At 48.2% G+C, this 23778-nt stretch overlaps 1 protein-coding gene and 1 long non-coding RNA gene across 3 annotated transcripts in view; both read right to left on the reverse strand.

Moving 5' to 3' along the window:
* The window catches only part of LOC120961613 (zinc finger protein squeeze), a 31385-nt gene that overhangs the window by 5035 nt on the left and 2572 nt on the right, over positions 1–23778 (reverse strand). For both annotated transcript variants that reach the window (XM_049605206.1, XM_049605205.1), the window contains exon 2: positions 17621–17644. In XM_049605206.1, the coding sequence (XP_049461163.1) occupies positions 17621–17644 (24 nt within the window). The remainder of the gene's footprint in view (positions 1–17620; positions 17645–23778) is intronic.
* LOC125906434 (uncharacterized) lies at positions 6611–9399 on the reverse strand. The gene is made up of 2 exons (XR_007451812.1): positions 8744–9399; positions 6611–7940 (listed from the first exon to the last, which is right to left on the reverse strand). It is a non-coding gene; the product is annotated as an uncharacterized LOC125906434 (long non-coding RNA).

Consider the following 23778-nt stretch of genomic DNA (forward strand, 5'->3'; position numbering starts at 1 on the left):
CCAACGAAAATAATGAACATATCCGATGGTAATTGCTGATATTCAATGAAAGTGCGTCATGACATGCCGAACACGACAGCCGAATTGCTTGTGTCCAGGGTCAAGGGTGAACAGTGCTGCCAAATGCCACTGTTTCAGTCACCAACACTCATGACTGAAACGAAGCTCAAATCAGTATCAGTACACCACTAAGATGATCAGAGGTGAGACTCAAACAGCTGGTCGACCAATCACATGCTTGGTGACATTTTGTTTAGCACTCAACTCTTGGTCACTCACCTGGTCACAATCTTGTCTGTCGGTGATAATCACGACATATTTGGAATATTCTTGGCGTGTGTGGTCCTAAGCAACAAGTCTGTCTGCATTGATTGTCTGTCGGGGGTCAAACAGAGCGAGATACCATGCTCATGTTGTTTCTTGGAACCACTCGCACGCACCGCATATTACCTATGACTAACGAGATGATCACCGACTGCAAAAACTGTCCCGACCAAGTGACTGACACAATGTCACCAAGCATGTGATGATCGCAACAACCGCCTCAGTCTCACCTCTGATCATCACAGTAGAGCTCGTACCGCTGACATTATTTTGTTTCTGCCGGAATTTGTCATGACTATGTCAGTGACATTTTTGGCAGAACTGATCACAGTGAAAAAAAAATCATGACATAGTGACTGACCAAGCACTGGTCCGCAAAACTGTCACAAAGCATGCATTGGTCACATCAATCGTTTTGAGTATTATCACCTCTGATTATCACAATTGAGGTACGTGAAGCTGACATGGATTTTGTTTCAGTCAGATTTTTATGACATTTTATGACATTGACAGTGACATTTTGCAGCACTGACTATACGTACGACACACACACACGCGCCCGCACACAAAACGGAACTCAGTAGCGGTCAAGGTCAAGATGGTGGCGCGGTGAAGCGGGGCGAAATAGAACAAAACAAAAATCCAGCGTGCTTTCAATTACTTCATTCAAACTGTGCGAGGCTGGGGGGGGAGTAGCTAAAGGCGTAATACGGGGCACATTCCGAGGAGGTGTGGAACCGGCACGACGACAACAACGACTCGTGTGTTGTTATGTTTGAACGTTTTGGAGATACGGGGATGAGGGTGATCTTTGTTTGAAAATTTTATTAAAAATTCTCTGAAAATAGGCAACTTCTTTTCGACCGAACGTTACTCTCTAATCAAATCAAAGGGGTACACAAACACATGATCACGCCAAATCGCAACATGTGCGTGATGTTTTTTTTTTTTTCTTCTTTTTGTTGTGAAAACTAGCAAGTCATCTCTTTTGCCGCCCCACTACTGGCGCGTGGAGAGTTCGTGGCTTGTGGCCTTAACGAGCACGGAAAGGAAACTTCCAAAACTCCCAAACCCGCACGCGCCATTCGCTTCAAGGCCGTTCGGTGTACTACTACAGGCCAAGGCGCCCTAGAAGCTATAATTATGGTGCCACCAAACGGAGGCAGAACAAGCTTATGTTGGTTCCGGCAGGCAAGAGCTGAGGCTGATCTTCTCATCATCACGTGTGATCCTCTCCGTCATGGTGTACTTTTTTTATATATTTTAAAAACACAAAAGTAGATAGAGCAGCACCAGCTGTTTCTGGGAGATCAAGGCAAAAGTATTTTAATAAAATTGTAATACAGGATTTGCCAGGGATTCGCATAGTTGTGGGACACTTCCTTGACTCTTTCGAAATTAGAATGATGGAAATTGGACTCTATGGCACCCTCTTTGATCAGTATTCTTGTAAATTCCTATTGGATTTGTCCAACAAGGGTGCCAATTAGAGTCCAATTCCCATTACATAAAGTTCATTTCACGTAAAAAGGAGTCAATAAAGTGCCTTACAGCTATGAGAATTCCTGGCAAACCCTGTAAAGATCGCATACAGTCGTTTACAACATGAGGCGAAGATCGCGGAATAACTCCCAAAAAATCCCTTTTACGTCAAAAGCTAGTCTTTTCTAACATTTGTTTTGCGGAATTATCTCTCCTAGTGGGTTGTGAAGCTGCTTGTGTACATTCCTCCTCCCCTCACCAGCAACCGTTCTCGATCGCGTAACACTGATCGTTCGTTCGTTTGCTAACAACACCAACTCTCCCGCGCGTCTGCCGTTTCCCGCGCAGAACTTCAACTGGTCGTGAAGAGGTGCAAAAGAAAAACATACCCATTACACACTCCGCAACACACACACACACACACGTAGGGCAAATAAATGCTAAATTGTGCGTCACTACAACATCACCACCATCAGCATATCGTCGTCGTTGTGCGGGTTCATCAAATATCCATTTAGCTCTTGAAAAGGGGGGAGGGAGGATGAGCTTGAGCTGTGTTTGGAGATGGAGTGTGTGTGTGTGTCCGGGATAGGGGATAAGAGTGTCCAGCAGAAGGTGCCAGGGCTATCGGTGGCCTTCCCTCTTCATTATCCAGACAGACAGAGAGAGAGAGCGAGGAAAGGGTATTAGAGAGAAGCATTGCCAACTTGCTAAAACCCCCTGGCCCGATCGAAGCATCGTACACCGTGTTTCTCTCTAGTGGTTCTTTAAATGAGTGCCTCCCCATCCCCTTTTCAGCTGAGGAGGCACACGTTCGGCGTTTGGTCAAATTTGTAAAATCAAACATAAACAAAGTGGAGAGACTCGAATGAAGAGTACCTCGCAGCTGTCCTTCCCCCACTTCTTTCCTCACTCGGGGGAGGAAGAAAATGGGTGTGATGTAGTAGATAGCAAGCTCCCGCTGTCTCTCTCTCTCTCGCTCGGTAACATAGCCTGATGGGGCGGGAGTGCAGAAAAAGTAAACACAGTAATGCTCCTTTTGCGGAGCTTCGGAGTCTTGTTTGGTTTGGAGTGTCGTCACACACACACACACACACACAAACACACAGGCAGGGAGAGGTTTGACAAATAATTGTTCCTCTCATTGTCGGCCCAAATCGGGCTGGGCGGCTGATGAACGGTGGCACAAATTGAGTGAACGAATTTGCGGTAACCCAAAGACACACCTTCATTGTAAGAGCCGTAGTTCATGTTGGCGTTCCCTAAACGAGAACGTGAGGTGTTCTTGAGTAGACAAGACGTCGAATGCAAGAATAGCAATCGTGAAAATAAATTGGCGGGACATTGTAATGTATAGCAGAATAAGTTGTTCAATAATGTTAAATGTTTAAGTGAAGTTGAATTTTGCAAAAAATATTGAGGTACAGGAAAGAGACACATTAACAGAAATTTGAACCCCAGGGTTGGAAAATGATAAAGCTAAAACCTTATCACAAAACTGCTGAGCGTGAGTGCTAGGAGTGGATTTTCCATTGCAGTTACGGTATCATTGCTGATTGAAAATTGAAATACTTCCCCCCACCCCCCAACCCCCCCCCCCCCCCCCCCCCCCTGTTAACGAGCAGGCGAGTGTACACTTTTATCCTTTTCCCAGCCTCTCTCTCCTTTCCCAACTCCCTCCCTCGATCGTGCGCGCCCCATAAAAGATCGTCTCGAGCAAACCCGGTCGACACGACAGAGCTGCCCGCCAGCAGCTCCTTTCTCGTTGGGCACTGGAAAGGAATGTGCAAAAGAAAACATTTCCCCACCCAAGTGGGGCTACATTTTCCGTTCCAATCCCGAGGCAGAGAGTTAGGAGGCAAGGAGGTGTGTGTATGTGTCGGTGTAAAGGACGTCGTTTGCTTTCCTTTTGCGCGATAAAGGAACGGTAAATCCAGCCAGCAGCAGCAGCAGCAGCAGCAGCATCGCCTTCTTCGATGCCATTCTTCCCGCAGAGAAGAATCATTGAACGAGCGACGATGACGACGACGATGTGTTTTCGTATCGTTTATTATTTTTATTCCCTTTCCCATCCATCCACCCGCCCGGGTCCATTCCTTTTTGCTGTCTGGGCATGGGATGAAGGCCCGGAAGAGGCATGGAGCATCGTAGTCAATTCTATCAATTTCTAGTGGAGTACCCCACACCACCATCTCCCGTTCTATGATAATATATGGAAGCACAGGGCGGGGGAAAAAAGAGCCAAAAATCAAAACACCCAACGGCCATACACTCTGCCTCTCTCTCTCTCTCTCTTTCTCTCACACACGGAAAAGGGCCGCAACGGAACAGGTGACTGAGGGATTGAGGCGCTGGTGGACGACGAGTGGGATATATTGGCCACTGCTGATGCGCTGTTGCTCCTAGACCTTCCTTCCCACCTCTTCACCGCTTCCCACTCCAACCCGCCCACACCTACTCGTGTTTTGTTTTTGTTATTCTTTCATTTTCTTTTGCTGCTCGACAGAAAAAAAAACATTCGACAGCAGCAGCAGCAGCAGCAGCAGTAGAGTGTCGGGTGTTTTCTTCACCCATTTTGCCGTTCTACATTTCCGCCCACCCGGCGCACCATCCATCTTCTTCCTGGTGCTTCCACCACCGACCAACCCCTTCTTTTTTGTCACTTGGATGATGTGTTGTTTTTGGTTTTTCTGTTGATTTTGCTGTTGTTTTGATTGTGTGTGTTTTTTTTTCGTTTCGTTTCGTTTCGTTTCTCTTTGGTGGCGTTCTCTCTCTCGCTCTCTCATCCCTTCACACCACACGGGTTACTGCGATTCGCGCGAGAATCATTCTCGCTTGTGTTTGTGTGTGTGCGCGTGTGTGTGTGGAAGGGAAAGAGCGGGAGGGGACGGTGGAAGCAGGAGTTGTTTTACATTTATTTTTATTTTATTTTAATGCTTCTTTTTTCTGCCTTTCCACTTTACCGTCTCGTTCACATTCCAGTCCATGCCAACTGCCCCTAACTGTGTGTGTGTGTTTGTAGGTGTGTGCAAAAGTGGATTTTTGGTTGCACATTTTTTTTCTTGTTCTTCACCTTTTCGGTCGTTTGAAAAAGAGAGATCGAAACAGACAGAAACGGAAACAAAACGGGCTTTGTGTGTGTGAGCGGGTTTCTTTTTTTCGTGTGCGTAAAACTCCCGCCCGTTCAAGCACATGGGGTGGGGTGGGAGAGGAGGTGTGCGTAAATCATGCTAAAAAATGAATTGCATTCTCCAGAACTGCAGAGCATGCAGCAACGCAGCCCACACAACACACAAAAGAGGAAAGGACGGAGAAAAGAGGAAAAGGAAGAGCATCGTGTGCTCGAGAATTGCATGCAGTGCAGTTGCACACACAGTGGCAGCGGATGTATGTATGCAAAATGCATCCCAACCGCCCCCCCCCCCCTCCCACCCTCGTTTTGTCCTTTTCTGCACAGGATTAACAGTGGAGTGGAAAATGGTTCGCGATGGAAAACATGTTAGTCTCAAAACTCGGGGTGGAAAAGGCTTAAGATTGTTCCCCCTCTTACACTTCGTTGGCAGCATACAATGTGTGTGCAATTATGCATATGTGTAGGTGGGTGTGTGTGGGTGTGTGTTTGTGTGTGATTTAAAAAGAAAAGAATAAAAAGGATACAAAATAACTCCACTTTTTCGTCCTTTAAGGAGTCGCGGCGCGTTCGAATAAAAGCGGATGCTCACCTTCACATCGAGATCGTCCGACTCTTCGCTCTTCTCCCGCTTCACCGGTATGGAGGCCGGATTAATCTTGCCCTCCTCGCTGGCAAGCAAAAGCTGCCCAAACACTGGTGCCATCATGACTGGGGGAGGAGGGAACGGTAGTGAACCGTCAACTGGATGTGTAATTGCACTGTAATATATTCCTTAAGGAACCGCGATAAAGGAACCTTCTTCTTCGTGCACCCACTAACACTTTCACAATCTATTGATCTATATGATTTTTACTATTTTTTTGTTTAAATTTTTAAATTATTGCACTTTTGCTTATCACGCACACCACCACCCTCGGTATCTTCTCGTTCACACACGCTCAACTGTGCCGCGACGGCCACTGCAGCTTCATTATTGCCCGGCGTTCGTACTACTACACCAACCACAAGGGAGAAGGGAAAAGGGGCACGGTTTGTTATTGTTTCTCCGATGAGTGTGCGTGTGTGTGCGTGTGGGTTTTAAAGGAAAATCAGATGCGCACACACCCCCGTGTACGTCTTCTACTCACTAGGCGGGAATTGCTTGACACACTTGCATTATTAACCTATAACGACGATCGGAGTAAGCAGCTATTCGGGGTGGAAAAACGTTAGAAAATGCACACCACCAACTTCTACATTACTCGAGCGTAAAGGAAAAAGCGAAGGATGTGTCTTCCTTGATCACGGGAGGGAAGAAAAAATGGTTTTGGGAAAACTCGCTCGCTCTGTCACAAATCGCAGCAAGCGCCGACGACGACAACGCACACCCGAACAAAGCGAACCGTAGCAGGCCAATGTGTGTGTGTGGCGTGTCGGTTCGGTGTTGGACCGTGTGTGCTGCTGCTGCTGCTGCTGGCGGCCGCCTCTGTCCTTGGGGGTGGTGTCCGCCGTTTTTGGGAGGAGGATGGGGAGTTGCCGTGGAGGAGACGCTCGATGAGCATCCCTTTTTGGCTGGCTTGTTCTCTCTCTCCGGCAGGAAAAACTCTCACGTGCGAAAACCCGACACACACACACACACACGGGGGGACAGATCTGATTTCGATATCACTTTTTGTGGGAGTTTTTTGTGCGCTCTCTCTCTCTCTCTCGCGGGTGTTTTAATTTTGGCTTCCCGGAGACGATTTTTTGTAGAGCTGGCTGGCTGGCTCTCTTGTAACAACACACAGCGCGCGCACCACAAATCGAAAGGCGAACACGACGACGGCAGACGGTTTTTTTGTTCATTCTCTTCCACGGTCTGTCTGTGTGTGCGTGTGTGTCTGTGTGTTACCTTCTTTTTGTGACCCTTCTTGTGGGTGGCGCGGGGGAGGGAGGGCGACAGTAACGCGCAAGAAGGGACTGGAGGGGGGGTACAACTCATGCGTTTTGCCGCACGCTCTCGCACACAACTAGCAGCGCACGAGGGGGGATGATCTCGCTCGTGTACACGCGTGTGTACGCCATTTGAGGTTTTTGTGCCCAGAACGCACACACTTCTTTGGTCCATTTTCTTTTTTTCTTCAAATGCTCACACACATTTTTTAATAATCTTTTCCCGAGGGAGTGAATGTTTTGTTTGTTACGAAAGAAATGTTGAGAAAAAATGGACACCAAACCAACATATTTACTCAAGCACGTGGAATCACAGAGTTTTGCCCTCAAACATGTATGCAAATGTATGCACAATAACAATTTGCCAGAAGGACCGTTTTTGGTACCCACACACACACAGACAGCGATTTTTTAGAATAAACACACAAGTTAATACTATTTTTTTCGTGAGCCGCAAATTAAAACGAGATCGAGTTAGAACGACATCGCGCGCGCGCTTCTACACGATGAGGTTAAGAATAACAATAAAGCACACACACACAAACACACATTCACCAGCAATAAGGGAAAGAAAAGGGCACTTTTATCGCGGGAGGACTGGCTGCTGCTGTTTTTTTCGATCGACCGACCGACCATCCACTTTGCTCCGTACGCGGCAAACAAGTGTAGTGTGTGCAAGCGTGTGTGCCACACGGAGAGCAGCACACACAAGGACGGGGGAATTGTTCGCACAGTCGCGCGCACACATTCATACGACACGCAACACACACACACACACACACGCACTTCGGGGGAGAAGAAGAGCAAAAACAAAAAAATAACCCTCTTGCTAAGTAAACACACGCGACAAAATTCTGCCAAATTCAACATTCAAACGAGCGCACACACATTCCTGCATCCGTCGCCGCCGCCGCCACCACACACGCATGGAACGACGAGAGTCGTCGCTCGTTTCGCGTGAACAAAAAACCACACACACACACACAAGCACATACGCGGCCTACACTACTGCGCTGCACGCACACAGCCACACACTCGTACGCATTGCGCGCACACACACACACGGTCAAGGGAAAGGGTGATGGGCTTGCTAAGAGGGAATAAAAAAAACTGCCGCGATGTTCGAAAAATTAACGCCACTCGAATTCCCTCTCTGCCTCCCGCTAGCACGGGATCATTTCCATGGAAATGATTGCCGCTTAAAACTAAACAAAACTAACGCACCAACACACCAACACACACACACACGCGCCCGCATGGACACCGAAAAAATGGGAAGGCAAAAAAAAAGGAAAACACTTTTTTCATCTTCTTCAAGTGCGGCGCGATTTTTTCACTCTCTCTCTCTCTCGCTTTCTCGCTCTCTCGCATCTTCTCGGCTCTTGTCGTGTCGTTTCTCGCCTACTGCTGAGCGCGGGAGACCAATCGGGAGGATATGAGCGTGTGTGTGTGTCATTTCGACATTTTTTTACCTCTTATTTGTGGCTATTTTTTGCCTCAACAACGGCGGGGAGCCGCCGCCGCCAACACTCACTTAGAGTTGGGAAAGAAAAATGCATTTTTCTGCCGAATACAAAGCGGTGGAAAAGTTTTCATCCTCCCGCTACCTGTCCCTTCCAAGCTAATCCACGCACACACGCTGGAGAGAGTGCGCTCACAAAAAGTATTTGCAGGTTTTGCAAAAAATAACCTCCCCTCCCCCACTTCCTCCTCCCGCCCCAACCAACCCACATATCACGAACGTCACACACAGCGTCACCGAGAGGGCCCCCCCAAAAGAACGGCACAAGGCACAGTATCACGGCACACAGCGAGCGATAAACAATAAAGGGGGGGAAAAACGCATCACCCCGATGCCACACAAACGCAATTACAAACTGCACTTTTGATTACATTTGCCGCGGGATCATTTTTTTGCGTAACGTCGCATTTTGCACTCAAAAAAACACTTGACGCGAGCACAGCCGAGCAAAACACATCCGCACGCTTCGAATGGTAAGAAAAAAAGAGATGCGTTACAAGGCGTTACCTCGCCCAAGACGACGGCTAGAAGCGCAACACACCGCGCACGGGAAAGAGAGAGAGAGAGAGCGAGAGCGAGCACGGGGCATCTCGCTCACTCAATGTGTGTGCACAGTTTTTGCGCTGATGCCTGCTGGCAAAACGCACACACACACACACACACACACATGTAGCTTTGCGCTCAGCAGGAACATGAGGCCGTAACACAAAGCGAGCGAAAGCGAGACCGCACACAACTACTGCTGCACTGGTCGCGCACAGCTCGAACGGGTGTTACGGCGAATGGGAGCAATGTTGTCCAGTTTACGATGGCACGTCTCACTGTGCGGTGAGCGATGCTGGTGCTCGAATTGCGCGTAGCTCACACGTCCGCTCACGCGTTACACTTTGCTCACTATGGGGCGGTGAGCTGTGCCGCGTGCGTTTGGTGAGATGAGATAAGAGACAGCATGAGACACCAGTGTACGTCCTATGTGGAGGGATTTCTGCAATTGGCGCTGTTATTCGCATAATTTAACGTGTTTTGGAGTGCGTCGAAAATTTAAATTATGAAATGTCATGAAAAATTACGACAATTAATAATATAAATTTTCCAATAAAACTTAACAAGTAAAGTAATAGTACAATCACTCTCTTCTCCTTTACATCGATCAACACAAAAAATTAAAATCATTTAAAAAAGCCGTTTTACTGTGTTTCTTTTCAATTTTCAATTTCTTCCCAACATTCCCATTTACTCCACATGTAACACACCTACTCACACACGCACACACACTGAAAAACGTCATTTTCTCATCACTTTCCCTGAAAGCGCGCGCGCGCCTATGGGAGCATGGTGGGGGCGGATAAACGACGAGCAGGGCCGCTTTTAGCAGATTCTTTAATCGACCATCTCCTCCTTTTTTAAAGATTTTTTTATCGATTCCAGAGGGCACCTCACACGCCTTCCCTCTCCCCCCTCATCATACACACACGCCGGGTCAAGCATGAGCAACAAGAAGGGCGCGCGCGCGCGCGCTCGTCGTGTCCGTGCGTGTGTGCGGGTTTTGTAGCATATTATATACAATACACACACTCTCTCTCTCTCTTTCTCTCTCATTGCCACCTCCCGTACCCGTGGCCAGATGTACAAAAACTCACCTTAAAAAAAAAGGAAACGAAAAAACCGGCCACAACCGGGTGCCGGGGAAAAACCTTTTTGGCAATATATCGAGGGATGAATTTTCCCTTTTCGCTTCACAGGGCGCCCTGCGTTAGATGAGTGTGTGTGTGTTTTTTTTTTTATTTTCTCGCCCTTACGTTAAAAAAGGGACAGCCAAGCCAACACATGTACCGGTGGCGCGCAGGGGCGCGGAGAGGGTATTCAGCCCGAACGCAACACTACCGGACCTCGTCGGCACTGGACGGTCAAGTGAGGGGAGAGCCGAGAGGGGGAGGAAAAGGACGCCACTGTTCGGGGTGCTGCAGGACAACGGAATGTTTGCAAAATAGTCCGAGAGGGACGGAACGGACCCCGACCGAACCGGGGGGGGGGGGGAAAATTCGACCGTTAAGGTTTTGAAGGGACTTGGACACACACACACACAAACAAGGAAGAAGGGCTACGCTTTTTATGTGTTTAAAAGGGAGGGGAGGTGGAGACGGGAGGACGGACGGGGTTTGGTTCGGTGTACACGTTTGTCGGGGCCGAGTTTTGCGGTGAAAATGGGGGAATTTCCCTAAATTTTTCATCTCCTCGCTGGAAACTGAATTATTTAGTCACCATGAGTTTGACATACATTCTAGCAGCATAAAAGCATTGCAGAGAGTTTGACACTCTTTCGATGAGTTTCTCCACAAATCACCACACGAAAAAGTAAGAAGAAAAAAAAGGACGAAAAAAAAGGACCAAAAATTTACATACTGCAGTTTGTTGCAGAACGCCAAAAACAGAGCGCGCACCACCATATTTCCCGCAGGGCAACGAACGATAATGCCACAACCCAACCCCAGCAGTGCCCCCTCAACAAAAAAAAACCCCAAAAATTCTTTCCCCCAACCAAAAGCAGCAAAAAAATAAAAAGAAATGCTCAAACTTCCACGTTGAAGGTTTTCCTCCGTTTCCCCCCCCCCCCCCCCCCCTTCCATCATCAAGTCCAAAAAAATGCGCTACGGAACAACCCTCACTGCCCTTCTGTATGCGCCTCACCACTCCCTTCACCACTCCCATCACCCTTTCTCACGCTCTCTTTCGCTCCCTTTCAAAAAATGCATAAAACCGCGAAAATCTGCACACACACGCACACGTGCTTTTCGCTCCATATATATATACAGGCACACACACACACATACACGGACACACCGCCCGCAGATCCGCGAGCGCGAGCTAATGAAAAAAAACGCGACGAGAAGAAAAAGAAACCATTCCCAAACACAGCGAAAAAAAAAGAAAGAAAGAAAAAAAGACGACGCCGCAAGAAAAGAAGAGAAAAAAAACACACCCCCCCATCGACAAGAGCGAATCTCCTCCACTTTCGTTTTGATGTTGTGTTTCCTCTTCTGCTTCTTGTTCGTTTTCTGCCTCGTTTGCCCTTTTTTTTGTTGTTGCTGCTGTTGCTGCTGTTAATGCTTGGCGTTACTACTTGCGTGTCGCGCGAATGTGTCTCGTCGTTTCGAAGCTTTTCATCCGCACCACCGCCGCCGCCGCCGCCGCGCCTGTCAACGTGCGCCCTCGCCTTCCCACTCCACTCACCCCCACACCCTGCTACGGGAAAAGGTAGGCGAAACTTTTAAAAAAATCCCACCTCACATCCCCAACGAGCGCGGGGCCCAAACACCAACGCATCATTCATGCGCGGCAGCGGCGCCCCGAACAAATGCAACCCAGCGCGACAACACACAACGAAAGCGCAGAGGGAGAGAGAGAAAAAAAAAGGAAAAACTGCCAAAAAATGTGTGTGCGATTTTTTTCTTCTTCTTTTGAACCCGTTTCATTCTTCCCGTAAACACTACCAAACCACCCCAAAATATACGCTTGTAGTGGTGGACCCCCCGCCCGCGTGTATGCGTGTTTCTCTGTCCCACGCTCTGTCGCTCACTCTCTTTCTTTCTCTCTTGCTGGCGCGCTCTATGGTTGCTGCTGCTGGTCGGTGATGCTAATGCTGCTGCCGTTAGTCGAAAGGTAAGGCAAGCGAGTGTTTGTATGCGTGTGCGCGCGCGCGCACATACACTGTCACTTGTAGCTCAAAAAACCGAAAACGAACCCAAAAAAACGCAGGGGGTGAGATGGGATTTCGCGTTTCTTTTTTTTTGCTTCTGTTGTTAGCTTCTGTTGTTAGCCCAAAAACGTACCTTCCTCCCTCCCCCTCGGGTATACACGTGCATCCCCCTTAAAAGGAAATGCAATTTTTGGGTTTACCATCGCACAAATGGCCAATCGCTTCAAACACCCCAAAAAAACTGCATTTCCCAAAATTGCAATATGCGTGTGCGTGGCAGCGCCGGCCACCCCTAGCGGTAAAAGCCCGTAATGTCTCACCCGCCATCATCATCATCATCGTCATCATCGTGTAGCACCTAAAACGGCGTGCCAAACAGCAACAAAAAAAACGGCAAACCCGCACTTTTATGTACCTTTTTTGCTCCCGTCGCGAAACGCGGGGTTGGAGAAAAATCTCATCAAACGCATACACACAAACACAAACACACACAGTCAATGCAGAGAGAGGGCTGATATACAACAAGGTAAAACGAGAGAACGATTGAGAGAGAGAGAGAGATGGAGCGAGTGAGTTACGGGTTGGGGAGGGAGGAGGAGGAGGTCGCGGCTAGAATACCAAAAAACGCATTCACCCATCCCAGACGCACACACATAACCAAAAAAAAAAGCGAAGCTGCTGCGCTGCCTGCTTTGATAGTTTTGGCTATTTTGTGTTCTCTCTCTCTCTTTTTTGTGTGTCACTTCTCTTCCCTTCCCGCTTGGCTGTGCACTATCAAGCACGTGTACACACACACACATGCACAACCCCTGCCGAAAATTGCATTTTTACCACCACCAGCGAGAAGCGCCAAACAACAAAAAAGCGATTCTTTGTCACCATCAGATTTTGATACACGCTACAATGTTGCGCATTGTGCATGTGGAGTGGGGGGGGGGGGGTGCAGGTGATCGAGTGGGGCAACACCACCGTTCCCCCAAAACACCCCACCCCGATCCATCCTTCCATCACCGGGAAGGTTCTTCCGCACACACACACACACGCGCGAGCGCGCGGGAGCGTTTTTTGGGGCCGAACATGAAGAACCACAAACGGCAATAATAAAAAGAAGAAGAAGAAGCAGAGGTAGAATCACCGCCACTGACCGACAAAGAGAGCGTGTGGCGGCTGACGTAATGTGCGTGGTTTTCGGTGGGATATCTTGGTTGGGTGGAGGGGAAGGCAGCGGCCCGTACACTCCCAGACGGTCGATGCACACACGTGAAGCCCGGCGCAACATGGGCACATCACCGCATGCTGCGATCGGCGGTTCTCTGTCGAGGTTCTCAGCATACGTACGGTCTCGTTCCCGTCTCGTTCTCGCTTGCACGATGACGTTGCCGGTGGAAAGTGTTGTTGGATCGTGGTTTGGGAAGGATTGATTGTAAAACAGGCTTTTAAAAACTTCTTTTAATGGTTTAAAGCATGTTATTAAGTCATTTGAAACAACTACAGGAAGCCTAAGCTGGCAGAAACGTTCGCAGTAGAAGTATTGTTATTTCGTTTGTATAATTTACAGCTTTTTGTTTGCCTTTTACTTCTCGATTTGTGCACGCTTTTGTTAATCCGTTGAGGTTTATCATTATTATAGAGGTACTTTTAACACTTATTAATCCTGTTCATCTTCTTGTGTGTTTACTTTTACAATTTCCAGGTTTTACATTTTGTATTCTCTTTCAAAAATTCACCTAAAACGTCCTACAAAAATGCCTTCTCCTTGTCTTGCTAGCATAGATCAGACTACAAAAACACTCCTTCCACAAACGTTCTTTGAATGCCAATTTTGTATCACATTTGAACAAGTGACAAAAACAAAAAAAAACAAACGCTCCACAGCGCCTCTACACAACACTTTCCATTAACGCGGCGGAGGTCTTTTCCACCAGCAAGAAAGCACACCATTCATACCATCTCGTCTGCGAGAGGCTTATGCGCTGGGGCACGATGAAGTCGCCCTTGCCCGGGCGGAATTATGTCGCGGCAGCAGCCCTCCTATTAAGCCCGGCCGTAAAGCAATTAACCATAGTACCCGGAGTGACGGAAGTAGGCAAAACATTTGTCTGCGAGCGTGTGTGTCGTTTTCTTTATCCCTTTTTTATATATTTTTTTTTTTGCAATTTTGGCACACTTGGCAGTAAAATGTGTAAATTGCCATCGCCCAAAAACAGCTCCGGCTAGAACAAAATGTGTGTTTCTGTGTGTCCAGTGGCATGTGGCAGCATGTGTGCACGCGCCGAGACCCACGGGATAGTAGTATGATTCATTAAGCAAATGTACGCAAAAGTAACGCAAAGTAGCTTCTGCCCAAGAGGTCTCTCCTCTTCCCTCGAAGGGATAATATCTTGAAGGAGACCGATTGACGTACATTTTTCAACGCGTCAACAAGCAGGCGGATAATGTATTCACAGAACCCCCCCTCCAATCGTTCCCCAATCTTCCACAACCCTCTCCCCCACCCCCAGAGTGTCATCCAAGCGGCCGCGGTCCGCAGAGACGCAGGTTGGTGGGGTTCATTCACTTGTTGCTTGACGCTTGCTGGCGCCATTGAGTGTTCGCGAGCCCCGCGTGTTACGTTTGTTTTGTGCAAATCGATTGTGTTGGAAGTTATTAGCACCCTTACCCTCCCTTATTCGAGTGCTGCATCAGCAGCAAAAGACAACACACACACACACCGATTGGGCCGCGACAAACGGCAGTGAAAATTGCCAATGCCATCATAAATGCGCCGTTTTTCGCTTCGGCTGCATCCAACTCTACTAACCAACAGCGCGGGCAGCGATTATCATTTGTCGCTTTTTTGCCGAAAAACAACACACGCAAGACACACATAATTGTAACCACCGAAAGCGTAAATTGAATTATAACACAAACATATCGGCGTACGTACAACAGCTAATGACACACACGTCAGCTCGTTTCCGGGGCGACAACAAGGGGGAAGAGGAGTAAGTCCTCCTTCCCGAGGGGGTAGAGAACATATGTTTTTTGTGGCTGTATCGTGTGTGTCAATGTGCCGATCGGGAGTTAATGATCTTTGTACACAAAAGTCCGCGCGTTGCGAGGTTCCGGGTACGTCATTGGCCTTAATGAGATTTGGCGATCGTTACTGGTGGAGAGTGGCATCAGGACACGAACCTGAATACGTCACGAAAGTTCACCCCAAAAAGGATGGAACAGGATCTCGAAAATTATATCAAGAGTGCAATTTCTGCATTTCTTGCTGGCAAGGCAATTAGTACCACCAGAACAAGCCAAAGTTAGGATATTCTTCACTCAGCGCCTTCGTGCCGTAAACGCTTTCTCACGTGCGATGCATCCGTTAGCTTGCAAACACGTGTCAAATGGAGGATCACATTTTCGGTCATCCCTGTTTTCCCTTACGTGTTTTGTGTTTCGTTTCGTTCCAGCGGCACACAGGCAGGACGAAAAAGGGAACACTGCCTTACTGCTCCACCCGAACGAACCGAACACAATCGAACGCGTGGCTACCGCGTGGTAAGCAACAAAACAAAAAAATGCCCCCAAAACGCATAAATCAAGCGAAACCCAAATGAAGATCAGCATGGGTTCTCTGGTGTGTTTTGGGACTGAAGAAGTCCCCGACAGCAAGCAAAAACGAGAGAGAGAGAAAAAAAACTGAAGGGACACACGCGCACACCCATGGTCATAAACATGTCCAGCGAAACGGGGAGGCCGGCTCCCCACCAGGAGCCGGCCTCATTGCAATTACCCCGCGTGAGTGTGTGATCTTGAAAGCCACCGGTTACGGTGGCAGCTTTTTGCATCTGCCTTCGCTGCGTGCATACTAAGGGAATGGAGAAAAAACAGCAAACAGTGCACCCCATAAATCATACCCACCATCACACGCCATGGATCTCCCCGCCGCTGTAGCTCTGAATCGGCTCTGACGGCTCTTAAGCGGGTAAGTTGCATCGATCGTTCGAGCGGCGAACGGGCAAAAGCGGAATGTCGGAGCGGGGACCGAGCGTTGAAACTGTTGAAATCAAACCGATACGCATCCGATGTCTAACGCCGATCTTGGCCGATGAGTGCAAATTGAGTGCGTGAAGGTAATTAAGTTTTAAAGCCCCCAAAAATGCTTCCCATCCGGTCTGGTTGCGCGCAGTTCGGGGGGCGCGGCAAAGCGGATCAAATGAAAGAACACATCACCGATAGCGCTAAATGGACGTGCACACGTACGAAGGGGCACAGCAATCGACATCGACTCGGAACATTTGGGCGATGAAATCATAAACATTAGCTCGCTGACAACTTCTTCTCCCCGGTTCGGTTGATCGTTGCTGTTAGATTCACCGTTTGACGTGGGACTCGATTGTTCCCATGTCCCTGCTGCACCCGTGCTCGAGCTAATGTTAAATTCTTCCAACGAAGACCAGTGGACGAACGACGATGATTATGATGAAAAATTACAAACCTCATTAAAAAGCGCAAACAAGTGCGCAATATCACCAAAAGTAACACATGCTCGAGAGGCGCGACAGTAGAAGCGCTCCTTTTTGCGTGTGGGAAACGCAAAGACAGCAAGGAAGAAGGAAGCATAAAAAAAGATAGGCAACCAAAACAGGACACGGAATTGGTGTGCGCAAAAGCGGAAGAAAACACGGGTGATGGTTGGTGGTTTCGAGCGAGAATTATCGTCTTTTGATAGCGTACAATTTGCGTATCACGTGTTATCGCGGCGATCGCTTGCTACTCCGTGAGCCTTTCACCCGTCCTCTGGGTACGGGGTGTTGCTTGCACACAAAAAAAGGAAAGGAAAAAGGCTCCACCAGAAGGAGAAAGCTTAATGGGCGGTGTCCTCGCGATCGGACAGCACACCACCGGACCAGCTGACTGTCAATCAGCACACACACTGGCGAAGAAGGGGAAAGGGGAAGATGGAAGCAACGGGTTTTCTGAGCAGATTCATCGCTGCAGAAATGTGTTGAATCGTCCTGCGAGCGTGTGTGTGCTTTTGGCGGGGGAAAAACTTTGTTCAGGTGCCTCTATCATCATTTATTATCAGGGTTCACAGGACACACCACGCCTGTCCAAAGTAGCGCCCAATCACCTGTTTGTGTGAGGAGAGGGACCCCCTCGCGCGAGAAGCGAACACACAGGCAGTAGGCAGTACAACTAATTGCGAAAAGATGTACTGCAACAGCAATATGCTAAGCAGACACACGGTTGGGGGCCCATCAGAGGGCGCGTCATAAATATGTCAGCCCGGAAAGGACCAGCCGGATCGAAGGGAAAGGAGATGGTTTTCGAGTTTGAGTTTGGAGGTTTGCAGTTTGGTGTGGGGTCGATTCAATTAGATTATCAGCTAAAAGGTATAATTTGGATGCAAAACTGTAATGCGGACGATTTGTTTTACATCCTATTTGAATTCGACGACGGGCTGCTCAGTGTAGATGCATTTGCTAGGTGCATTTGGTAGCCGGTTTGTGGTAATTTGAGGAGGTGTGTAATTTAAGAGCAGAAAACGATTTGCTAACCATCATGTACATACCTTTTTACGACCTTTTCCGTATCTCTGCAAAAAAAAAGTGAAATAGAGAGAGAAAAAACAAACATTAGAACACGATTGAAGCAAAATTAGAGGGAAAAAAGAGGCAAACAAACAAACCACACTCAATCACAACATGATAATATTCAGCAATTATTTATCAAACCCCCCCCCCCCCCACTCCTACTGGATAAAATCATACAATAGTCGTTTGTGCGTGTGTGGTAAGGGTTTTTTTGCATAACAATCTCCCCCAGAATCAATTATTGCAAAGCACCCATCCCAAATACCCAGCAATCGATTACATACAGCATTTGCTAAACCATCAAACATAAAAGCACATTATCACTCACCACAACACACTGCTCCTTCCGCTCTCTCCCCCTATTTTGCTCACCCCCCCCCCCCCCCTTTCCCTCCCGCACGGTGGGCAAAAATGTTTGAAGATTGCCCCTTTTTTCTCTTTTGTTGTTTGCACGCCAAACGTGCAAAAAACACACACTCTCGTCCGTATATTTTGTTGTCCACTAACCACATGAAGCGGCGGAACAATTTCAAAAAGTTAAAAAAAATTAAAAAAAGTAAACCATTACTAACGCCTGATTTGCGATATGTGTTCAATCAGTTCGGTTGCGTGAATATAGTGGAAAAAAGAACAAAAAAAGACTAGAAATGAATGCATTTTTGCTGCTGTGATTCCTCCCGTTTTTTATGCTGCCATCTGTGTTTATGCGACTAGTTATATTCTCTGTTATTTGATTTGCATTTTTGCATTCGCTGCATGAGACTGGCTGGCTGGCTGGGGGGCATTTTTAAATGATAGATTTTTCTATTATTCGTTAATGGTTTGGCGGTGGTGTGGGGCTGACGAGTAGAACCACCATTTTTCAGCCCCCTGCTCGCGGAGTTTAATCAGGCGCATCAGGCGGGCAGTCGCTTTTATGCTAAAAAATACTTTAATGATCGTCACAGCCCAAACTGTGTGTGTGCAGCAGTGTTTTGTTACAAACATAAGAGAAACGCCATGCAATTGCAATGGAAAACGAGAGTAATTTAAGCAGTTTAATGTGAAAAATCAGATAATTACGTTGATGGTGATCATTTTTCATACGATTTTTCCATATTTTGCTCCCGAAGAGATCACAATTATGCCTTCTCTCTTTACGCCGTTGGGGGACAATCATCCCAGGCAGGTGATAGATTGTGTGTCCTGTCCACCCTGGGGCTGTCGTACTTTATTTTTTGCTCTGTGTTGTGTTATAAAATCACAAATGTTTGGTATCGCGGTTTGATGCTAAAACACAATAATGATGTACACACCACACACACCCATCTCATCACCATTGGCATCTGTGGAGTTATTTTTCGCAATTGGTCTGTTTTGTCTGTTTTTTTCCTTCCATTTTCCACCACACAACACCCTCCAAAAGTCTGCTGCTGCTGACGGGCTAGAGCAACATAATAAAAATGGTGCTGAGTGTGATTATTCCCTTCCTTCCTCGTTTCAATTACTGGTTTTTTTTTTGTTTCATGTGTCCTGGGTCGTGCTTTTTTCTACCGATCACCAGGATCGAAATCAAACTCATCAAACCACACGTGCATCGCCCGCTCTCCCACACAGTACCTGATGCATTTAACCACCGCACGACCTCAGCGCACTTTTATGCAGAATCCTGTTTTGCTTTTTTTGTTTGTGTGTTTGCTCATCAACCTTCCATGCTGCACACCACCGCAGCACAGAAATGCAACCTTTGACCTGTGGGTGCATTTTTTCGACCGCAGATTGGCTCCGGTTGGTTTCGTTCCGGCCCGGGGAGGGGCGCTTTCGGAGCTCGCTGTTTTGCACACGTGTGCACATCCGAGCGGTGTGGTTTTGTGTGTGTTTTTTTTGTCTTCTTTATTTGGTCCCTTTTTTCTACGCATCCTACCGTGGGCAACACACTTGCATGTTGCATTTTGCTCACGGTTTGGTGATCGGTTCAGATGATGGTTCAGTTGTTTTTATTGTATTTTTTTTCCGACATGTTGCGCATTTAGTAGCTGTTTAAAGCTAGTCAACCAATTAGAAAATAAATAGAAAAAAGTTGGATGCATTTTTAGCACCCCCCCCCCCCCCCACCCCCCCACATTATGCAAAAAGTCAACCCACTCGCTCGCCTCGGTTGGTTAACGATCATCAGGGAACAATAAATAAATATCGATATGAACAACCCAGCCAGCTTCATAATTGATTTAATTAAAAAGCTTAGAATTTGGGGTGGGGAAACACCCCGATTATGACCGCGTAAACCACGCGTAAACATATAGAGAAAATGGAAATACACACACAAAACATTATAATAATAATACAGCGCTTCATTTTCAGCACGCGGCAAAGCCTGGGGCAGAGATGGGCAGCAGCCGGACATGGGGCGTAGAGAACACTACATTTATTAATAACATCATTTGTTCTTCCTCGCTACCACCATCACCACCACAGCAGGAAAACCGATATGTCATGCCCGAACGGGGTCCTAAAACCGCAGCCAAATGTCGTCGCCGGGCCAGAGAGAGCTCGGTGGAGCATGTGATTTTTCATGCGATTGTGATTGCGGGAAATTAAAATTTTATGCATTCACCCGTTCATGCAGCAACACAAAACCAACCACCCACAACCGACCGACCTCGCTGCGCATTCTTCCTCCCCCCCCCCCCCCCGCCCCTCCCTTGTGGGTGGTTTTGGGGCGAGCAAAAATTGTAAATTATAAAACATTAAAAATAAAAATCAAATATCCGGGGTCTCCGGACACCGTCCCGGGGGGTGCAGCAGCCAACCCACAACCCACGCAGTTGTAGTTTGTTGCGCGTTTTCCCTGTCCGTGTGTGTGTGTGTGCATGTGGTTACCAGAACAAAGCTGATTAGGCTTTCTGGTTGATTGAAAATCGCCGGTGGTTGGTTGATGGAGCGGTAGAACAACAGAAGCAAAATGTGACATAAAAAAGAAGGAAAACGCTCACTCTAAAGCGATAATCACTAACGCACACACACAGAATCACCGATTTGTTAAAGCTGCACTTTAATGTGTGGTACAGTTGAGGCACATAAAACAAACACGCTGGCTCAAGTGAGGCCTTAATTATACTGGTGCAAAAGGGACCGACACAGGCGTGTACAAATCCCCGCAAAAGTACGCAAGAAACTTCCGAAATTAATAAAACCCGCGAGTGTTGAACCTGCAGCTGATAGAGGTCCGGATGAGCGTTGCAAAAAAAAAGGGGTCCAATCCAGTAAAATGTCCAACAAAAAACCCGACTCCTTCATCTTCATCCACCAAGTAAACCAAACAAAATGCACAACGCTATTAGTCAACCGAAACAATGTCACCGTTTGTCGCGAAATTTATTTAATCTGTGTGTGAGGGGTTTTTTTCTTCTTCTGGTGCCTCTTCAGCGGATTTTAGCGTTTAATGAGCTGGCCAGCAGCACTCACCGCTACGCTCTTGCACAGAGATTGTTGTCACCAAATCAGTGCGCAATTTCCGGTCGAGCGACAAGCAAACCCCTGAAAAGTGCAGCAGCTGAAGATGGCGGGGGTTCAAGGTTTGGCCTCCCCGGGTGCAAGCGATGATGCAACGGGGCACACACCCTGAAGATTGACGGGGTTGTAATCTACAGCAATTTCCTTTTTTGTAACCCAATTCTTGGAACACGTTAGAATGCTCGAGTTGAAGCATTGGCACGTAACGATGGACAGTCGTGCGGAAACAAGTGTCTTTACGTGGACCTAAAAAAAAAAACGTCAACCAAACCGAATTTACTACTTCTTCAATTCCTCAATCGAAACAACGATTAGAACGGATTGGCCCCGATGTTCGTGCGCACACAGACGGAGCGTCACAGTCACAGCTATACGCACCCGAAACTACTGCGCACGAGCGTGACACCTCGGCTAAGAAGCGGAATTCGCCGTGGCGGCGGCGGCAGCGCTGTGATCCCAACATCTTGACCCTGAAAACCGGTCCACTGCCGGCAAGCCGCCATGCCCAATTCCCTTTTACTGTGGAGAAGGTTTCTGAGGAGGTTCTGTTTGTAGATGTGTATGTTAGGGGTTCGTTTGATCGCTGCTTTTTGTGCGCTCACTTTTCGGTGGCATTAGAGCAGACATTGTGGAGCAGACCGGATCGGAGGGACGCAAAGGCGTGGAAAAGCGAAGCCGCGTCGCATGAAGTCTGCTTGGACGCAGCATTTGCTGAAAAGGGCCGGAGTTTGTTTGCTTCTTTTGGTTCGGTAAAAAAACTTCAAACGCAGGGAAGACAGTGATGCTACTGTGTCTCCGTTGCGTAAGGGATTTGTGTCTGGGATGAGGCAATCAAGTCCACCTCAAGGTCCAATCAAATTCCCCAAAAACCTGCCAAAAGCAGAGCATTCGCGCATGCAGCGCCGCTGCGCTAACCTTTGGCGCTAAATTAGTCCCCCCCGAAGTCGCCAAGTTCACACTTCCGCATGCGTTCACGGGTGCGCACAAAGTCAGCGCAGATCGCGTGTGTGTTGCAAACGATCTCCAAAAAATCCGCGCGCAAACGGCGAGGTCAGACGGCGTCGTGTCGTTCTCTGCATCTGGGGGACAACGGCTTGCGACTTCCAAACCCTTCAACAATTCGCCGTGACCTAGAGATCCACAAAATCCATTAATGAGCGGGTTTTGTCGAGCGCAGCTGTGACACTGTGCCGGGGAGATCTAGAGATCTACACGATCAGCCTACCTCCCTCTCCCACCGAAAATTGACGTTGATTAGGAGTGTTTGGTCGAGTGGGTTTTAGCGGCGCTCGACCCATAACTTCACTTCCTAGCCGTAGTTGGCATTGAACAGAGCGGTTGTGGGGATGTACACATCATCGCACCGAGAAGCGTCCCTTCTCTTTTGCCTGGTCGGGGTGTTCCGTCGTCATCGGCTCCATCGTGAGTTGGAAAGCCCCAAAAAGCGTGCGCTCGACATAGAATTCCTCGATGAACGAGAGGGGGGAAATGTCATGACCAGGGATCGTAATATGCAGATTGGTCGAAACGTATGCGTTCGCACACCATCGCCACACCACGATCCGGCATGATGATTTACACTGCCCCCCGGGAGGGGGGGGGGGGGAAACAGGGAGAAAGGTACTCTCTATCGGAAGATGCACGCATTTCGGACGCATCGGGGGCACACGCAATGCCCATTACAAAGCAACCACACCCCAACAACGCCAGTACGTTCCTAGAGGAGCGCCACCCTGGAATGGGCTAGAGAGGCTCATTGCTTTTTAACCAGGCGTTTTAAGCTAATTAATTCAGCCAAGCACAACACCACCAAGGCTCTAACCGGGCGAGTAACGCGTGATTTGAGTTTGGCGCAGTGGGTTTCGTGACGGCGAAAGAAGGCGGCCGCCCAACGGCAAGACGGAACACACACTCGGCCGGCAAAGATTTATGGCCGATTGCATGATATCGGGATTTGGATTATTAATTAGCGTGCAAATCATCGGACTCTTCCCTCTCCCCCATCCCTGGGCCACGTTGGGGGGAAAGGGGGGTTAGAGATCCGCAGCCCCGCATCGCATGGATGGAACTCATCGGGCGGCCCGTGTGGCGTCAGAGAGCGGGACCACAAAAGGACCTCTCCAAGCATGGGCTCGGTAAAGTATATAATAGGCTCGTGTAGGCTTCTGGGGTGGGAAATTTCAAATCTGTTTTTTGTTATTTTGTGCTCCAAACGCAGCATTTCCCAGCCCGTTTTTCCCAGTGGGCGGAGAAAAATGCTGTGCCCGAGTTGGGCCCAACCAGCAACCGATTAAAGCGCCAGTTAAAACGCAAAGCAGAGCAATGCGTGTGTCCTTCCACGCAGTTTTTTTTTTTGTTGTTGGACCACAGGATTAGGAACTCCGCCCATTGTTTTCCCCCAACAACAAGTGCCCTCCGATGCATTGTGGCATGGCGCTGTGCATTGTTGCGTTGCGGCCGATGCCGTTGCGCTTTCCCGCTCTATCGCGCGGGCGCCTGCACTTTTCCTGCACCAAACTCTCACTCATTGTTTCATTCGCTAGGCCTAGGCCTGTGAGAAGAAAGCAGACTGTGAAACATAACCCCCCCCCCCATTTGTATGTGTGTGTGTGTGTGTGTGTGTGTGTGTGTGTGCGTTTGTTGC

Source organism: Anopheles coluzzii, chromosome 2 (genome assembly GCF_943734685.1).
Source record: "Anopheles coluzzii chromosome 2, AcolN3, whole genome shotgun sequence".
In the NCBI taxonomy this organism is placed as follows: domain Eukaryota; kingdom Metazoa; phylum Arthropoda; class Insecta; order Diptera; family Culicidae; genus Anopheles; species Anopheles coluzzii.